At 42.6% G+C, this 20,404-nt stretch overlaps 2 protein-coding genes across 2 annotated transcripts; one reads left to right on the top strand and one right to left on the bottom strand.

The window, feature by feature from the left end:
* Nucleotides 1-188: 188 nt before the first annotated feature.
* LOC112875131 (inositol 3-kinase) lies at nt 189-2,873 on the bottom strand. Its single transcript, XM_025938852.1, has 2 exons — nt 1,783-2,873; nt 189-676 (listed from the first exon to the last, which is right to left on the bottom strand). The coding sequence occupies exons 1-2, from the start codon at nt 2,722-2,724 to the stop codon at nt 482-484; spliced, it is 1,137 nt and encodes a 378-aa protein (XP_025794637.1). The 5' UTR covers nt 2,725-2,873; the 3' UTR covers nt 189-481.
* Nucleotides 2,874-5,246: 2,373 nt separating this feature from the next.
* LOC112876307 (vacuolar protein sorting-associated protein 51 homolog) lies at nt 5,247-20,100 on the top strand. Its single transcript, XM_025940388.1, has 21 exons — nt 5,247-5,555; nt 6,782-6,921; nt 7,040-7,094; nt 7,178-7,285; nt 7,849-7,947; nt 8,347-8,424; nt 8,546-8,623; nt 8,752-8,826; nt 9,090-9,190; nt 13,530-13,597; nt 13,981-14,054; nt 15,090-15,156; nt 15,323-15,438; nt 15,996-16,262; nt 16,353-16,469; nt 17,092-17,163; nt 17,258-17,308; nt 17,552-17,779; nt 18,947-19,123; nt 19,256-19,742; nt 19,845-20,100. The coding sequence occupies exons 1-20, from the start codon at nt 5,331-5,333 to the stop codon at nt 19,373-19,375; spliced, it is 2,316 nt and encodes a 771-aa protein (XP_025796173.1). The 5' UTR covers nt 5,247-5,330; the 3' UTR covers nt 19,376-19,742; nt 19,845-20,100.
* The last annotated feature ends 304 nt before the right edge of the window (nt 20,101-20,404 follow it).

Raw genomic sequence — 20,404 nt, 5'->3', positions numbered from 1 at the left:
CAGTTTTCAGTGACAACAAAAGGTTAGAAGATACCAGTGACGCGTTAAACTAATTTCATCCGTGTTAGCCGTTCCTAGTTCAGTCAGACGCATTTTCTTGTCTAGATTTTTGTAAGAGTCGTTTGCCGTTCTCAGTTGAGTCAGTCAAATTTCGTAGCCTTCAGGCAGGGTAAAATGCTAGATTCTGGTAAGAGTCAACGTAACCGCACGAATGTTCGAAAGCTCAAAAGAGCACACGTTCAGCGTACACAGCAGGGCACAGCCCAGCTGATCGGTTGGCTTCATTTTTCTCATCAGCTATTACAGGCAGAACCGAACCCTCGTCATCTGGATGGTAGTATAAACTGGAGACAGCGTATGCACAGACTTTCTTCACTTGTTGGCTAGGTGTTTACACAGACCTCAATGTGAAATCTGGATTGTAGTGCTGCGTTATTCTGCCACAGTTTGGCATCTAACTGCCTCCCGATGAACTCAGTTCCTATGTCGAGCAAATATCACCACCATTGCCGTTTGCTGGATCAGCTTGCTGCTGTTCAGACATCAGCCTCACCGTTTCTTGGAGAGCTGTGTGTAACTCATCGTGCATATTTGACTTTTCCAAGGTAAAAGTGGTTCCGTTTATACATGGACTTGATCGTTTTGTTGTCTTATCTTCAAGTATTTCTTTAACAGCCTGCATCCAGTTGAAATGAAGAAAAGCTCATTAAGACTCCATAAGTGAAGCACTGTGTATGCAAAATACACACTAACAAAACTGAGATATGCCCTTGAGGCCCTGACTAATACTATAAAAATTCTATATGCAGACTACCAGGATTCAACTGTTGAGCAGCAAGGAAAGCTATACAAATAGTAATTCTTTACTGTTAAATAAAAAATCATGATTGCTAACCCTGGAAAGTGGACCGAAAAACAAGATTGTTAGCCCCAGAAACTGGACCAGAAATCAAGATTGTTAGGCCCAGAAACTGGAAACAGATTCAAAGGCCACTACATCGGGTATCCCTAAATGATCTGGAGGAAGGTGTGAATGTGACAAGTGATAATTGAACCAATGGTCCTCAACAAAAGGAGATGGCAGTGTTGTGGATGCTAGAATATGTTCTTCTAGCCAACCATTTCACAAAAGCGACCTAAGTCACCATCCACATAAATTGAATGCAAAGTGATAGGTCAAAGATATATGCTAATGCTAGGCACAAAATATATTTTGCAGGCATACCATAAATAGAAGGATTTGAATCTTCACATCAGACATTTACTCATTGGTCTCATTCTACCTATTGACTGGCTGACTGCTAACTCTAGCTCCACCGGACACTCTTTATTTGCCAACAAACACCATCATTTTCTTTTATGGCTGCTTCCAGCCTGAAAACACAAGACTGGATATTTTCTTCAGCCAGAAAGGTACCCTAAATGATTGTCAGATGATTCAGCATGCTAGCCCTTCACAATATCGTCAGAAGTCTACATTTGAAAGCTTGAAATTAGACCAAATTTTTCGAGACTCATGCCAAAAAGATCACGTCTCTCAGATCTTGCCTAGCAACTGGATGCTGCTCCAGCAGAGGACTAAATCATCTGGAAATGTCATTGATGAAATTTTGTGTCATTTCCAGGCTGGTGGCAGCTGCAGCTTGTTAGAGCTACGATTTTGCATATGATATGTGATGCATTCAACAAATTTGCCAAGGGCTTCATTGATCAACACTGTAACAAAATGGTTCTTCCCAATCTGAGTATTCAAGGAGCTAAACAAGTACAAATGGTGCAAACCTGCAACATCTTGGGATGGAAGGTGGGCACGCCGACCTGCGAGACCGCGGCAGCACCAAAGAAATTCCCCAGCAGCGCGGCGTCCGTTGCAGAGAGTCCCCACAACAGCCCGGCCGCAAAACCAGCCAGAAAGCTGTCTCCGGCGCCGGTGGGGTCCACCTGAACGGCGGGGAACGGCGCGACGCGCGCCTCACCTCCGTCCCAGCACAGCCGGCACCCGTCCCTCCCCTCTGTCACGATCACGCAGCACCGCCGCCTCGCCGTCTCCACCCCCACGTAGGGCGCCTCCTCCGACGACGCCTTGAGGAACGCCACCCGCGGGAGAAGCCGCGCGTACGGAGTATCTTCAAGCGACACGTGGCAGACGGCGCCATCGCCATCGAACGCCCGGATCAGCGCCTGCGCGTCCACGAGCACCGCGCGGCAGAGCCGGATCATCCGCTCGAGCGTCTCCGGTAGCACCTCCCCGGCGACGCCGACGGCGAGGCCGTAGGCGAAGCGGCGATCGGGGAGGTCGGCGGGGTAGATCGGGTCGCAGGCGCGCACGCGCCGGAGCTCCCGATCGGGGGCGTGCGCGGAGGCGGCGGCCTCGGAGAACTGCGCGTGGAAGGATGTGGTCGGCGACGCGCAGAGCAGCGGCGGGCGCCGAGCGGGCGCCGGCGCGGAGGCGTAGGCGAAGTCGCGCCCCACCTTGGAAACCACGACGAACGGGGCCGCCTCCTGCTCCTCCTCCCGGGGCGACGCGGCATCGAGCACGTTGGAGACGAAGGCGGCGGCCCCGCCGAGCGTCTCCCCCACCACGCGCCCGCCCCGGATCAACACGTCGTGGCAGTAGCTCCCCACCACCAGCCCCTCGAGCGCGGGCCCGCCCTTCGTCGCCAGCAGCAGCTGCTGATTCTCCCCTTCCTCGAGCGCGTCGTCGGGTTCTGCCGCGAGTGGCATCGCGGCGGCGGCGGCGGCGGCGGGGGGAGGCGCCAGGGTGTGGGGCGGAGAGGGAAGCGTGTGGGGGGTCTCGGGGCGGCGAGGGAGAGGAGGTGCGCGACGGCATCGTAGGGGAGGGGGGAGATGCGGCGCGGTGGGGAATAAAAGCGCGGGGGCGGGGTGCAAGCCGGGGCGGCGACAAGCGGGGTTTACAGATGCCGCGGGCGCGGGGCCTGCGGCGGGACACGTGGTGACGGCGCACGTGTGAGCTGGTGCGGCGGCGGTGGCAGCTGACGCCGCCCGGCGCGTTGGAGTTTGGGATTTTCGTCAGAGCCTGCCAGCCTGGATCATCGGGCTTGGAAGCGTAGCTGACTAGTACTAGCTGCTGACTATTGTAGCCGGCTGGCCGCTGCTACGGAAGATATAATTATTGCATTTTAAAGAAAAAAAGTAAAAAAGACAACTAGAGTTAGATTATCCTATTCATATATGTATATTATTTTGAAATAAATTTTGAACTCTAGAAATATATTTATTTTGAGACGGAGGGAATACATTGCCTACGGTGACAGGTTTCGTTTGCGTGTATATAAGTAGCGCGCTGCCGTGAAAGGACATGTGTGTTGCCATAACACGAGTTACTCTTGTTAATTATAAATGAGATTTTCGATGATGCTAAGAAGAAGAGGAGAAGAAATTAGCTCGAAAAAAAAAAGTTGAGTCATTGGAGATATTTATATTATGCCTTTTATCAGATCATGATTCTTTAACTTGCAACTAGACATAGCTTTTATACTAACGGTGCTAATATAACATACAATATGTCAAATATCCCTTGGATCATTTTTGCCTTTTCTAGATACATAATTTTACTATTTTATTATATATCTATAAAAATAAAAATAACTTATATATTGAAACAGATTGATTATATAATGGGATCTTGATAGAATCCTGAACGCAAATGCACGGAGAATAAATTAAAATAGTTTTAACATCTATAGCTACAACAATGTAGGGAGAGTCATGAGCAAAGAAATACACATGCAGGAGCTGAGCTAGCGGAAGGTTTAGAGAGCTATGGCCTGCTTAATCCACATGCTCCATGTACACTCTTTTACATACATACGTACTACTTGCTATGTCAATTACCTAGAAAAGTGATATTTGATGATTTTAATTGCAAATTGTCGAATCCGGAAATGGTTGGCAGCTAAATCTACTCGAAGTATGTATCATGCGTCGTGATCGGAGGTAACTTAACACACAATGACTCAATATTTATACTGGTTCAGACAAATATGCCTTACATCCAGTCAGAGATCGGTTGGATGTATTGCTTGAGCTCATGTGCTTATGAGAGTTAGGGATTACAAGCTTGCAAGTGGATAATATGGTATGATCGAGATCCATCGAGATGCCTTTCTTAGGCGGATGACCCTCCCTTTTTATAGTCCAAACGAGGATCTTCATTATAGAGGAACCAAAGATAGAAAGAGTGAGTAGAAAGAGAATGTTTCTTGCTTCGCTAGTCGGAGTTGCCGGCTCTATCAGTCGGGATCACCAACTTTATCGGTCGGGGCCTTCTAATGACCACCATCCAAATCCTACGTCGTTTGGTGACCGTCTTATCTTGTCCCTGTGCGTCATGCTTCGTCGGTCGGGGGCGAGCGTGCAATGATAATTATGATACGGTAGTCACGTTCCGTCCCTAGCGTTACGCCTTGTCACTCCGTTGTGATGGAGGTGGAATAGTGTCCCCATTGTGGTAATAGAGGGGACTGTAACCCTCGTGGAGGGAGTGGTTGGTCTGTACGGCTGACTCCGGCATATCCATCCTTATCCTCAGCACCTGCTCCGGGATGGCCAGTGTGCGAGGTCCTTCGGTCCCCGATCTCATTAGTAGGAGAAAGTGACACGTGTAAGGCGAAGCCTGGTTGGGGATCTCAGTCAGAGCCGTGCTACGGATCCAGTCCTCGATCGTTTTCTAAGTCGGGAACGCGAGCCATGCTTTTCCCGACCAGCCGGTCGGTCGGGATTATGGATCCGGACGATCTGGATGAAGCCGCGGCACGTGAAGGTGGACGTAGGTGGACATTCATTCCAAGTGTTGTATTTGGTCAGTCTGAATATTAGCGGGAGGCGGATCTGCTAGGGACGTTGGTCCTGAAGCCGTCACAAATACATGACTAGCCAGTTACTCTTAATCTGAGAGCTACTTGTTGCTTCTTATTATTTCTAACTCCATTTGATGGTACGTCTTCTCTCAATCTCTCAAATTCATTTAAGCTTTAAACGGTGTACAATCGCAAAGCTAGACTACATAAAAGTTTTAATATAGCATACCTATTGCAATGGCCAGTATCGAGATCCAAGTAAAATGACTCAGTTGAATTTTAAATCGGACGAAATGTAGAACAAACACAGTGAAATGAACAACTTCGTTTGCATTTCTTGAGCCCTTGTAAATTCGGAATACCACAGAGCTATCTGCGTAAAATTCCGCTCGGGAAGGAAACTTCCCCAAACCCCCTTGTCATTTTCCAGTCGGCCACACCGATCCACTCCTACAGCCTCCGGTCTCCCCGGCGTCCCGACTCCGAGCCCCGCCGCGAAGCCTCACCGGCATGGCGACAGCCAGTGGCGCCCCGCCGCCGGCAATGGACGAGAAGGCCCGGCGCACGCGCGACCTCCTCGCCAGCTTCTACAACACCGACCCCTCTGCGGCCGCTGGCGCCGGTGCCGCGTCCCCCGCGTCCCTGGCGCGGCCCTCCCCCACCGCGGCTCCTGCGTCGCCCCTGGACTCCATCAACTCCACCTCCTTCGATCCCGAGACCTACATGAATGTTCTGGTTAGTGTTTTTGTCTGATCCCCGCGCCCTCTCTGGTTCACTCTCCCTGATCTCTCAGATCCAGCTCCCTGCTTCTCCGCCTGATCGTTTCGGTTGGGGACATTTTGCGTAGACTTTGAACGAATGTGTTGAACTGTGACCTGTAATAACCGCGAATTGTTATGCTCTATCTAGAATTAACCTGATTAAGGCACATTGCATTTCGTATGGAGATCAATTGAGCTGAAATGGTGGTTCCTATGATGTTGTTAACTTAGTTTTGATCTATTTGTAGGTCTCATGTAGCTGTGTTTTGGATAAAATTTTGTTCGATCACTATGTGATTATAATTCTAACTATGCTCAGGAAATGAAACCATGAAGGTATGGTAAATCGTTGTAGTTTTACCAAAACAGATGAAATTGAAATTTTGAATTGGAGCATTCTATCAGTACAGGCTACTTACATAACGTGCTTAGTTCATAACGTTGCTGTTGAACGTTGCATGTGAATGTAGATTGTGTTTTTTAACTAAAATCTTGGATCAATTTCACTTCCAGTTTGCAATCTTTACACCCGGATGGTATTCAGTTTTCATCAGAAAGATCAAATTTACTGCCATATTACTTATACAGTGTCAGTTTGCTTACATAGTTGACGGTTTACTTAGACTAGTTAGTTTACACTTGCACTACCTTTTTTATAGTATCAGTTTCTGTTATGTACTTAGATTAGTATGACCTATTAGTGACATGTATTTCAATTGGTGAACATTACCCTTCTTGCCATTTTCACTTGAATAGCCTGAGTTATTCACGCTGTTCCTTGCAGTGTTGGGTGCTTACTGCCACCAACCGTTTTATGAATGCTTAAATGGCTTTGAGCGTTTTTCTATATGGACTTAGTACATCTTTGGCTTGTGCCCCAACTGTCCTTATTAAATAATTGGCTAGCTGGCATTTTTTTTCTAATTACCAATGAGTTAACCAAGGTTTGGCAAGAAAATGTATAGGATATGACCAAAGGGATATGGACATGCCAAAATTTCACAACCATTTAAACAAGTGCCAAATTCTTAGGGGATTACTGAACATTGGCATGGTTGTTTGGGGGCCCAAAGCTCACACCCTAATATTCTATTACTATTTTTTGTTTAAAATATAAAGCAGTAGGACCATGATGCCAAAGTTTAGTTTGTTAGCTCCAATATCTATGAGGAGAGTTCTCACTTCCCTTGTGGTTTTTAGGTGCAACAATCCAATCTGGAAGGTCTTCTACAGAGGCATGTGAAGATGGCTGCCGAGATCAAGAATCTAGACACAGACTTACAGATGCTAGTGTATGAGAATTATAACAAGTTTATTAGTGCAACTGACACTATAAAAAGGTGATGCTATTTTCTTACTGACAGCTCAGACTTCTTCTGTTAACCAGTTTGATGTGCTAATGGTATTATTTTCTGTAATTGTAATGTTTATCTCTATGTATCCATGATTTTGCTGCAGGATGAAGACTAACATTGTTGGAATGGAGGCAAATATGGAGCAACTCCTTTCAAAGGTATGCATTATCTCGTTGTTGGTATACTGCGACTCATTTTTACATGGTTGAACCAATCTAGGTTTTCTTTCTTTTTTTTTCAGATAACATCGGTGCAGTCAAAAAGTGACACAGTGAATACATCTCTTTTCGACAAAAGGGAAAACATAGAGAAATTACACCGTACACGCAATCTGCTCCGAAAAGTTCAAGTAAATGCTCTCCTCCTTCCACTATTGTTCTTAGAGCTGACGATTTATGCTGCTTGATTTTTTATTGCCGCCAAGACCTAACAATTTGTAGTTTTATACAGCAAAAATAACATTAGATAGAGTTCACAATAATAACTTAATTAAACCTAAATGGCATACGGGTATCATAATTGATTCCCCCGCCCATTTTGTCGCCTTGTGGGAGGCCCAAGTGGCCAATGTATGTGCATTATCACCAAGTTTTGGTGTTGCATAGGAAATGTAGTGGCACAAACCCATGACAATCATGTATAGCAATTTGAGTTAAGTCTTTGCTGCAAAGCTAGGAAAATAATGTGGGCAAGTTGTTGTGCATGTGTAGTTTATCTCACTTGAGTTGTCCTTTTATCTCTGATTACTTGAGGACATGCCTTCAAGATGTTTGTTCAAGGCTGCCTGCTCAATACTTTACTTTTGCATCACTTCAGAGTATTTTGACTGACAGTGAATTCTACTAACTAAATGTAGATGCAAAAAAAAAACAGATAGAAACTTTTTGATAATGTTAGCTTCCATCTTTGCAGTTCATATATGACCTTCCAACTCGGCTTAACAAATGCATCAAGACCGAAGCATATGCTGATGCTGTCAGGTTTTTTACTGGAGCAAAACCTATTTTTGAGGTAAATTTGAGCTAAAGTGAATTTCTTAGGGCCAGTTTGGTAGAGCTCCAACTGATCCTGATTCTCTGTGGGAGCTGATTCTCTAAGAGAAGTGATTCTGTGGCTGAAGGTGATTCTCTTTGATTCTCCAGCATAAACTCTTAAAATCATGATGGAGAATCACTTCACAGAATCAGGAGAAGCTACTTTTTTCAGCTCCCAGCCTCTTAGTTCATTTTAGAGAATCACTCCACAGAATCAGCAGAGAATCACTTCTCTCTGAAAAACTGTTTGGCAGAGCTCTTGCTGGATTCAGCAGAGAATCAGCTCTGGGAGCTCTGCCAAACTGGCCCTTAATCTTATAAAGTCCCTGCAAACCTATTTTAGCATACTGTTTTGTCAACTTTCTTCTCTATATAGGCCTACGGAGATACATCCTTTCAAGACTGTAAAAAGGCATCTGAGGAGGCAATGGATTTAGTTATACAACATCTTCAGGTAATTGTACGCATTTTGACTCATATGTGTGGAAGAGCTCATAACTATTTGTTCAAATGCTTATGGTTTGTTACACAATCATTGTATTCTAATCGTGTATTGACTTTTGTACTGTTTACAGGCAAAGTTATACTCAGATTCTGAACCTATTGAAGCAAGAGCAGAAGCTGTAGTTCTCCTTAAAAAATTGAACTTTCCAGTATGTCTTTTATCACTGCTAGCTACGTGCATATTGATGAGGCTGTGTCAGAGCATCTCTTTGTCTTGTATGTGTTGCCTTTTGTTCAGTAAACACGTGTCTAAGTTTTTCTTTCTACCTCTCAACAGGTGGACAACCTAAAATCTAATCTACTCGAAAAGTTAGAAGATTGTCTTTTGAATCTCCAGAATGAGTCTACACAGGTATATATATATAATATATATCAGAAAGTTTAGAACAACAGAACAACTTCCATTTAATACCAGGTGTAAGTTTCACAAATTGGGACTGGCACAGCTTGTGTGGTCTGTATTGCGACTAAGCATGTGAAATTTGTGTAACACGATGTTGCTCTCGCTCTAGATTGTAGCCTATTTTTATTTGTTGTGCCCATTTTACGATTTTGTTTGCGAACTACCGTCTTGGCTAACCATCAAATAATCTCTCTTGTGTTAACTTTTGTTAGGCTTCAATCGGCGACATTTCAAAGACATTCCGTGCTTATTTAATAATATTTCCTGATTCAGAAAGACGTCTCATTGAACTTGCACAAGCGTTGTTCTCAAAGTAAGTTGAGTTCAGTTCTTATGCAATTCTGCCATCAAAGTGTTAGCTGTCCTTGGATCCTGAATAACTATGTCCTGCCCAAATCTTTGCTGTTAGCTCCCAGGATATAAACAAATATTACTTATGTGAAAAGTACATTAGATGCCTTCTTTCACTAATACAACAACAACAACAACTTAGCCTTTTATCCCAAGCAAGTTGAGGTAGGCTAGAGATGAAACCCACAGAAAACAAGAATAAGAAACACAAAAAGGATACAAGCCAAAAGAAGAGTTAGGGGTTAAACAAAAAGTAACAAAGGTCATGGTTCAGGTACGTTAATTGCTAATCTCCAAGCGCTCCTATCCATAGCTAATTTCTTAGCGATATTCCACTCCTTAAGGTCTCTCTTGACCGTCTCGTCCCAAGTTAGTCTAGATCTACCTCTACCTCTCCTTACATTATCGCCCCGCTTTAAAACTCCACTACGCACCGGCGCCTCGGGAGGCCTCCGTTGTACATGTCCAAACCATCTCAACCGATGTTGAATCAACTTCTTCTCGATAGGTGCCACCCCGACCCTATCTCGAATCTCTTCGTTCCGGACTCTATCCCTTCTTGTATGCCCGCAGAACCAACGCAGTATAAGCATCTCTACTACACTCAGTTGCTGGACATGTCGCCTTTTTGTAGGCTAACATTCAGCACCGTATAGCATCGCCGGGCGAATCGCCGTCCTATAGAACTTACCTTTTAGCCTCTGTGGCACTTTCTTGTTACAGAGGACGCCAGAAGCCTGCCGCCACTTCAACCAACCGGCTGAAATTCTATGCCTAACATCTTCATCAATGTCTCCATCTTTCTGAAGCATTGATCCTAGATACCGAAAAGTATCCTTCTTGGCCACCACTTGGCCTTCGAGGCTAACGTCTCCATCCTCATGCCTAGTCGGGCTAAAGTCGCACATCATATACTCGGTCTTGGTCCTACTTAGTCTGAACCCCCTCGACTCTAACGTGTGTCTCCACAGCTCCAACTTCATATTAACCCCTGCCCTACTCTCGTCAACTAGCACCACATCATCAGCAAAGAGCATACACCAAGGGATATCACCCTGTATGTCCCTTGTGACCTCATCCATCACCAAAGTAAATAGATAAGGGCTCAATGCTGACCCCTGATGTAGTCCTATTTTAATTGGAAAGTCACGGGTATCGCCATCACATGTTCGAACACAAGTCATCGCATCCTTGTACATATCCTTGATGAGGGTAATATACTTAGTTGGGACTTTGTGTTTTTCCAAGGCCCACCACATGACGTCTCTCGGTACTTTGTCATACGCCTTCTCTAGGTCAATAAAGACCATGTGTAAGTCCTTCTTCTCCTCTCTATATCTCCCCATCAACTGTCGTACTAAGAAAATCGCCTCCATGGTCGACCTCCCACGCATGAACCCAAACTGGTTTTGGGTCACCCTTGTCAATCTTCTTAGGCGATGCTCGATAACCCTCTCCCAAAGCTTCATCGTATGGCTTATCAGCTTAATCCCCCGGTAGTTAGTACAACTTTGAACATCTCCCTTGTTCTTGAAGATCGGTACTAATATACTTCTCCTCCATTCCTCCGGTATCTTGTTTGACCGGAAAATTAGGTTAAAAAGCTTAGTTAACCATACTACCGCCCTCTCACCCAGGTATCTCCACACCTCAATGGGGATGCCATCAGGACCCATCGCTTTACCTCCCTTCATCCTCTTCAAAGCCTCCCCGATCTCTGCCTCCTGAATCCTCCTCACAAAGCGTCTGTTGGTATCATCAGATGAGTCGTCCAACTCGAAGGTAGGACCCTCATTTTCCCCATTAAACAACTTGTCGAAGTATTCTCGCCATTTGTCCTTGATCTCCTCATCCTTCACCAGAAGTCGATCTGTCACATCCTTGATGCATTTGATTTGGTTTATGTCCCTTGTCTTCCTCTCACGGGTCCTAGCGATCCTATAAATGTCCTTCTCTCCTTCCTTCGTACCTAGCCGTTGATAAAGGTCATCAAAAGCGTGACCTTTCGCTATACTTACAGCTCGCTTTGCAGACCTCTTCGCTAATCTATAGCCCTTGATGTTGGTTGCGCTCTTGTCGAGGTGAAGGCGTTTGAAACACTCTTTCTTCTCCTTAATAGCCCTTTGCACCTCGTCATTCCACCACCAAGTCTCTTTCACTTCCTGCTTGCCTCCCATACTCACACCAAACACTTCTGAGGCCACCTTCCTAACACATGTCGTCATCTTTAGCCACATATCATCTACATCTGTTCCTTCTTCCCAAGGCCCCTCGTCTAGCATCCTTTCCTTAAACGTTTGTGCCTCTTCCCCTCTAATCTTCCACCACTTCGTTCTCGCAATCTTGGCACGTTTGACCCGGTGGGCACGTACCCGAAAACGAAAATCCGCCACCACAAGCTTGTGTTGGGGGACAACACACACCCTAGGTATCACCTTATAATCTAAGCATGCACGTCTATCCTCTCTCCTAGCAAGGATAAAGTCGATTTGGCTCGAGTATTGTCCACTATGGAAAGTCACTAGATGGGACTCCCTCTTTCTAAAGAGGGTATTCGCTAACAACAGGTCGTAGGCCACCGTAAAATTCAAAACATCCTCCCCCCCTCGTTCCTACTACCATACCCGAAACCCCCGTGTATTCGCTCATATCCTACATTAGCCGCTCCCACATGGCCATTGAGGTCTCCTCCTATGAAGAGCTTCTCACTGATAGGCACGGTACTAACCATGCTATCAAGGTCTTCCCAAAACTGACTTTTGGAGCTCTCACTAAGACCTGCCTGAGGGGCATAGGCACTGATCACATTCAGAACCAAATCTCCAATGACCAACCGCACTAGGATAATCCGGTCGCCTTGCCTCCTAACATCTACAACTCCATCCTTAAGGCTCTTATCGATCAAGATGCCTACACTATTCCTACCCGAAGTTGTCCCCGTGTACCAGAGCTTGAAGCCAGAACCCTCCACCTCCTTCGCCTTCTGGCCCTTCCATTTAGTCTCCTGCACGCATAGAATATTTACACACCTCCTAATTGCTACATCGACTAGTTCTCTTAACTTACCTGTTAGAGACCCTACGTTCCAACTACCTAGACGAATCCTAGTTGGCTCGGCTAGCTTCCTTACCCTTCGCACCTGTCGAGAGAAATGCGAAGACCCTTGCTCATTTTTCACTACACCCGGGCGCAGATGTAGCGCGCCACAGAGGCTGCGACGACCCGACCCTTGCTCACTTATCATCGTACCCGGATCACGATACGACGCGCCCCTGAGGGGATGACGACCCGGCCCTTGCCCATTTAACTCCACACCCGGGTTCCGATGTAGCGCGTCGCTAATAGGGTTACGCCCCAACGAATTTCTTATGGGTTTCATTTCCATTTGAGTGGCTGATTTTTTACGCTGGTTCGCTAGACCTAACACAACCCTCCACATTTTCTCATCGCGGGCTTGGGACCGGCAAAGGCAGTGTTCCTTCTTTCACTAATGATGCAAAAATTTTAATCCTGAAAGATAGAACTGCAAGTTGACATATGTCCATAAAGCTTTGCAGATATAACTTGAGATGTTGATCTCTTTTCGGGTTTTATTTCTAAATTCTTGAGAAGATTAAAGCAGCTTGGGCAGCGGGTGGGGATTGACTGGCAGGGGTGGACTAGGAGGAGCCTTCCCCTCTGCTTGATATATTTTCTAGTTAGCACCAGAAAGGTTTCATAGAAAATAGGAAAAACCTTCATTGGTCTCCTATTAGATTAGCAATTTGGATTCCTGTATAAATTATTCTTGCTCAATCCCTGCCGTTGGGATAATATTGGGGTTTGTGGAGTCTAATGTATCGGGTGTGAATTGGTGTCCCTAATGGGCACCACTGACCCTCTTTAGTTCAGTTGAGTAATTGACCTTTAGCTCACCACTTTGCACCCCAGTCTGATGTGGCAGCTGTCTTCAGGATCTGTTTCCAGAACGGCAAAGGGCTTCAAACAACCTAGTGCATGTCTCATGCTACCAAGTAAATTACAGAGAGAAATAAAACAAAGGGGAATATTTTCTTTTCTTTTTCTGCTTTCAACCATTCCACATTTGGGCTGTTACATATTCCTTGCTATGCAATGGGGATGCAAGAAAATTACTCCAATTCGCGGTTGTATGAGATCAACTGAAACTCATATAGGTTGACCATATGACCTTGCTGCTTATTTTGTCTTACATTGCTACTATGAAATTCCATGTATACACTGTTTTTTTTCTTCGACAAGTTTCATACACACTCAGTATTTCCTTTTTCTTTTGCATGAAGCCGATATGAAACAGTCAGAGGGAATCTGAAGAAAAGAATTCCGTCAACGGATCTGCTGGCAATGCTACGTAAGAACTTTGTCTATATTCTATGTCATATCACCATCGCAATTTTATTTACAGAATATATATAGAACAACAGTGTAAACCTGCATGGGCCAGTCACTGTTGGTATCTGAATTCATATCATTCAAAAGTCGTCCCTTCTATAGACAGAATCCTTGTCTCACCATTCATGACATGAGCAGTTAGCAGTTGCTTTGCTGTGCTGTATTGCATGGAGATGGAAACTTACTAGTTCCACTAAGATTTTGCTGTTATGACTTGAATAGGATTATTTTGAAACACTTCCCCAATACCAAAAAAACAGTGTTGCTTAATAACATGATTTTAATATTTGCGAGATTGTTCCATTGTTTCAATTTAATACTGCTATTATTGGGTGATCAAAGGATCCTTGTGGGAGGATGCAAGCGCCATCGATGAAGTTATTCCAGAGGCTGCGTTACCAGCTTTTTCTTTGGAGGTTTGACCTGCACATTTGTAATAGTTCCATTTAGTGATATTATAACCTTCAAAGACAAGAATCATATATTTTTCCTCTGTGGTTGAAATATCCTTAAGCTATCAGATTTAATGTTGTGCCTTTCTGCCTTCAATCAGCTTATTCTGCCTACAATCAAGTAGAGACCATGGGTGGCTAAATTATATGCTTCATTAGTTGGTGTCCTATACTCCTATTGATTCTGCTTGATGGCTTCTTAATATGGAAAATTGGCTTAGATCACAGCACCTTTACTACAGAAGGCATGTGGTGCAGGGTTATATGGCCTAGTATTTTGGCAGATAATTATGCCCATATTCTTCGTGACAGTGAATCCTGGCATAGGAGTGGACAAGTCCACCAATTAGTGTGTCTAGCTTTAGGTTTCGTACTAGTTGATAATCTGAATTAACAACGTTCTTTTTATAATGAAGTGAACTGAAATAGATGCTCATTAGTAGCCACCTATTCACAGAATTGTATCAGGTCAACCGTTGCAGTTAGTGTAGGAAACTTATTACAAGCATTGGCTTCAATGGGAGTATGATTGTCATTTTAGATCCATCATCTTGGAAACAACATTCTAAAATCAGTTATAAGTATGTATTTCAATATTCCATTAATGAGGGTTATAGTATTATATTGCTTAACTTGTGATTATATGGTAACACTTAGCAGCACCCGTGCCTCCTGTATGTGACCTAGTAGACTCAAATTTGCTCCATTGTCCGATATCATGTGCTTTAGTTTACAACTGAGCAAAAGCTGTTTTATACTATATGCTTAGCTGTGGATTGTTTGTTAGTACACTTTGGCAGTATATCGTTAGTGTATAGGTTATATGATAAGGTTCTTTTGGAAATACTGTAGGTTTGCTTTCTCCCTCTTGTTTTCTTATTCAGGGGATGGATTGAGTATACTTAAATACCCTTCTGCAATTGTTCTTTTTGATATCTTCCACGTCTAGTGTGTATGTCTTAATGCTGATTTTGCATGTGTCATTCTTTTTGTTGTCAGACAACTCGAGACATGATTGGGCAACACATAGCGACTGCCTTTCTTCATCTTCAAAGTGAAATATCAGGTTGTCCCACTCTCACCATAATTTGTCTTCAGCTTACAATTCTTTTCCAAAACTGACTTCATCTTTTGATTTGCCAATAACTTATTTTTCCTAATGGTACAAGTAGGAAAGTAAAATAAAATTTCTTTATTAGAAAAATTCATATCTGTTCTATATGGGTGAGCAGATGCCTTGGTTAAAACACATTCAACATCAAAGGAGAAACTAGAAGAATCGCAGTTGCAAAATGCTATGGATACAAGCAAAATCAGAGTATCTCAAGGATGTATAGATCTCCTGCAGGTACATATTTTTGGAAGCGTCAGAAAGCATTGAATACGCATTTGTCTTTTACGTTGTCAAACAACTTAAATGTCACATGCAATCAACTAAATAGCTCATAATTGCATCCAAGCTTTCTACCCCCTCTGTTCCAAAATGTAAAGAGGTTTTAGTTGTTATAAGTCAAACTTATCTATATTTGACCAAGTTTATAGAAACATGCACCAATGTCTGATACTGTCAAATTAGGTAATTGAATCCACTACGGAATATGCCTTGTTAGTGCATTTATTTGATACTGTGATGTTAATATAATTTTATAAACTTGGTCTAAGTTAGAGATGTTTGACTTGGTACAAAACTAAAACATCTTACATTTTCTAAAGGAGGGAGTACTATTGATGCCCTTTTATATTTCATATAAGTTTTTCCCTTTTGTTGGTGGCTCATGTTGGGTTTCATCTCTAGCCTACCCCAACTTGCTTGGGACTCAAAGGCTTAGTTCTTGTTGTTGTGATAGCATCAGAGCTTTCTTATGCTCTGTTTTGATGTTCTCATTCTGAGCATGCTGCCTTCAGGAATTTCATCATTTGATAGATGGCAATACAGAGTTGCTTCTAAAGCTGAGAGATTTGATTATTGATTGGGTACAAGAAGGTTTTCAAGATTTTTTTCAGAAACTCGATCGGCATTTTCATGTGCTCTCTGGGAGAAGCAAGAGTTTTCCACAAGAGTCTAGTGCTCTGGACTCTGTGCAAATTGATAAGGTCCCAACAGTTTTGGTGCTTATGCTTGCACAACTCTGTGTTTACATTGAACAAACAACTATTCCTAAAGTCACAGAGGTGCATTGCTAATTTCACTTGTTCATTGTCCAATGTGCTACTTAAGTGCTTAACAATGAAACAGTTCTGACTTCTGTTGCCCTGTTTTAGGAGTTGGCTTCTTCATTTTCTGGAGGTGGTGCACGTAGTTACGAATACGGACCACCTTTCGTACCTGGAGAGATATGCCGTCTATATCGTTCATCTGGGGAGAAATTCTTACACCATGTAGGAAACATTCTCTATCTTCTGTTCTTTTTTCGTTCTATAGTTCATTGTGTTTTTATGTAGAGGCTTTTATCTCTCTTCTATATGGTGTGTTTTTCCTTTGCTTCTCTAGGATGAAATTACATAACTGCTTATAGATAGAGAAAAAAAAGGCTTTTCTTTTTTAAAAAAAGTCTTGCAGACTATTAGTTTCTCTTATTCTATCAGATCTTCCTTTTACAAAACATTATTATAATATAATAGAGACATAGTGATATATGTGCACTATTTTAGTTTATTTTGAATTTTGTGAGAATCAGCAACCTATTCTATCTCACTCAACTTGAAAAGCAATGTCAGTATATGTATGATATCTTGTGTAAAAAAAAAGCATCGATAGTACCATGCCCATTACTTGCTCTAGAGCTTTGTTTCCAAAAGCAGAACCACCTTTGGTTTCTAAGCAGTCGGGTCGCAGACTCACAGTTTACATGTGAAGGGCCAATGTCCCATCCCGTGGGAACATATTTGGTTCTTCTGTTTGTAATCCAAAATTGCTTATTCCTTTTTTCTGTTAGACAAACAAATTCTTTTTATTGGATCTGGCAGTGCCAATAACTGAATATTTTGTTCCTTGGAGCAGTACATAAATATGAAGACTCAGAAGATCTCCAAACTTCTTAATAAGCGATTTACAACACCTGTTTGGATAAAGGTTAGCTTTGTATTCAAAAGAAAATATTTGTAAAGAGTGATTCTGCCCTTTCTGGTTTTGTTAGCTCAAATTTGCATTTCTTCTTCTAAAACAGCACAAGGAACCACGGGAAGTAAACATGTTTGTTGATCTACTTCTCCTTGAGGTTTGTTCGGTCCCTTTTCCTATTTCATTATGTGTGCCTCTAATGCTTGCATGCTTACAAGTCTGTAACTGACCTTCCGTTATCATATGAATTTAGGTGTTGGTAGTCTTGAGCTTGTTCGTTTTATGCCCTCACTACCTCAAATTGCTAGCACCTGCTTTCAAAATACAGACACATGAGCACATCCTGGAACTTTCAGGCTTAAGTTTTTTTTTAATTGAAAAGATCTTATTTTCCTTGTAGTTGAATGGTGTAGTATCTGAAGTCAAGCAGATCTTGCCTGGTCTAATTCGTCGACATCGACATTCTGATAGCACTGGCAGCACAACTTCCTCTAGAAGCAATCCAATGCGAGAAGACATGTTGAACCGATCAAACACAAACCGTGCTAGAAGTCAGTTTTTGGAAAACCACCTAGCAAAGTTATTTGAGCAGAAAATGGAAATATTCACCAAAGTTGAATACACACAGGTGATCACTTGGAATTGCCAAATTCTCTTCTTTATATTAGAAGTAAAAGGATGTGGTTTTGGGCTTATGTTTTCATTCATGTTTTAGTTTGTTATAAATATTTGGACTAGGGGCCTCATGCTGCATTAGCAAAATGGACATTTGTAGTTATGGCAGACCTTCACACATTTGAATATACGCTGTGTTTGTTTTCAAGTGAATACAGTCATCCTTGAGCTTGCTTGTATAGGAAATAAGTTTTCCAACAGCGGCAAGTAATGTTTTTTATTTACTTGTGCCCATGTGACATGATGAATATAGAAAACTTGCACAATTGCTAAAGAATGGCCTATTCAAAGGGACTGATGGAGACTGTGTAACCTGGTAATTTTGTGCATTTTTTAGTATTTACGATCTGTGCCTTTATCTCTCTCATCATTGATGACTACACTTAAGTTTCAATTAATTTTATTTAGGCTGCAGGAATATACTATGATGTGCTGTGAGTTCTACTGATTGTAGCAAAATATATCTGTTGATATGCAAAAGTAGGGTGTTAACAATATATTATTAACATCTCAGTCATATGAGCTTGTTGCAGTGGGAAGGTCATCATCATTTCTTTTTAGTCTGTCCCTCTCCAGTTCTGCCTGTTTGCCTTCTAAACCCCCTTTTAAATTCAAAGGACATACCGAAAGGAAATTGCATCTATTTTATATCGCAAGCTTCAACTTGTTGCAGTGGGGAAGTCATCATTATTTCCTTTTAGTTTGACCTTGTTCAGTTCTGCCGGTTCACCATCTAAACCCCCTTTTAAATTCAAAGGACATACCATAGGAAATTGCATCTAGTTTATATCGCAAGCTCAAAATTTGCACCAAATGAAGAAACATTAAAATTCAAAAGCGAAAAATAACACTGCATAGAATTTCTCTCAAAACCCACTGCAATTCCAAATGCAGCATAATCTGTAGAATGCATTGTCTGAATGAGGTCATAAAGCAGCTCATCATTTGAATTTTCTGATGCTTGCTGTGGCAGATATGCTAGTTCAAATTATGAGCTACAGATATGCTAGTCAAATTATGAGCTAACTTGCCCAGCTATAAAGTATATTTTTCTTTCATCTATAGGGACATCACCCAGCTGCTTTTGATTGTAATTCCTTGTATTCTGGTTAAATTTCAGGAATCTGTAATATCTACTGTCCTCAAGCTCTGCCTGAAAAGCTTGCAAGAATTTGTCCGTCTTCAAACTTTCAACAGAAGTGGATTTCAGCAGATTCAGCTGGATATGGAATTTCTCAAGAGCTCCCTTAAGGAGTTTGTGGATGATGAAGCACCTATTAGCTTTTTACTCAAAGAGGTCAGATAACTGCACGTCACATTGGATTTGCCGCTAACTAGTTTCTGCCTGAAACCAGTCAAAAACTACTTTTTTGTGCTCTAATTGTTCCTTATTGTGCTTGCTTTTAAATTGATTCTCATATCTTTGCAGGTGAACAATGCTGCCCATGAGAGATGTCTTGACCCAATCCCTCTTGAGCCCCCCATATTGGATAAGCTCATAAATGCAAAGTTAGCCAAAATTAAAGAGCAAAACCTAAATATGCAGTAGTATGCACAGATTGGTAACATTAACTACCATTCAGTTCCATCCAATTGAATGTACACTCTTTCGAGTGAGGTGTGCAACTGCATATGGTTTAGGGCATGCAGCATGTTGTCTGTATGTAAATCTGGAGTCACTTGAACTGAACAACACTCCCCAAATTTATACTAGTATACTTAATTTGAGGTGGTTGACCTCTCAGCATCCCCTTTTGCTTGTCAAGCGACGATCAAATTGTTCTTCTCCACATTGTCTTGAGTTCAGCTATGTGTCTGGAGAGTTCTGGTCCGATATTAATCAAACGGGCATTGTGATGTTGTTGAATGAAGATAGGTAAATACAGTATTCTGAGGACATATACAGTAGAAATTATGTAAGCATTCTTTAACTCAACTTCACATGATCTTGTGTTAAGTGATGTCATTTGTATTTCATAAAGGGCTTATTGGCATTCGTACTTTCACCCTATTGACAGATTGGCTGCTATGATCAAGCACCTCATGGGCAACTACTCTATAGTTACTTTTTCTGGAAAGCAATGACAAAATTATCACATGAAGTTTGCTTGTCGGGATTGTGATATCCCTTTTTACGCCCTTATTGTTTTTCTTATCTCTCATCTTCAGTTGTACCATCTTTGCTTTCAACTATAGTTTCATGTGGTCCGTGACCCAATTTTGCTTCTTGTAACATATATGTTTGCTCGCTAATCACATTTTGAGTTGTATTGCTTTCTTTGGAGTGACATTTTTAACTTCCGCTTATCCTAGAAATAGTAGGTACAGGTGAATGTGGCTCCGATCCACTGGATCGTCGTTGCACATACAGTGTTGGTTAAGTAGCTACAAGTACATGGAAATTGAGGGGACGTTTGGTTCATGGCCCCGATGAGCCAAGACAATTTTTGTCTGTGCTAACAGAATTTGCCGGCCTTTGGTTGGATGCCAAGTTTTGATCTGCCAAAATCTTCATAATCAACACGAATGTAAAGGGGACACTTGGTGACCATGAGATATTTGAAAGCTAATTAAGCTA

The sequence above is a fragment of the Panicum hallii genome, chromosome 9, assembly GCF_002211085.1.
Source record: "Panicum hallii strain FIL2 chromosome 9, PHallii_v3.1, whole genome shotgun sequence".
NCBI classification, from domain to species: domain Eukaryota; kingdom Viridiplantae; phylum Streptophyta; class Magnoliopsida; order Poales; family Poaceae; genus Panicum; species Panicum hallii.
The sequence above is the reverse complement of the archived record's forward strand: the minus strand, read 5'-3'. Positions and strand labels throughout refer to the sequence as shown.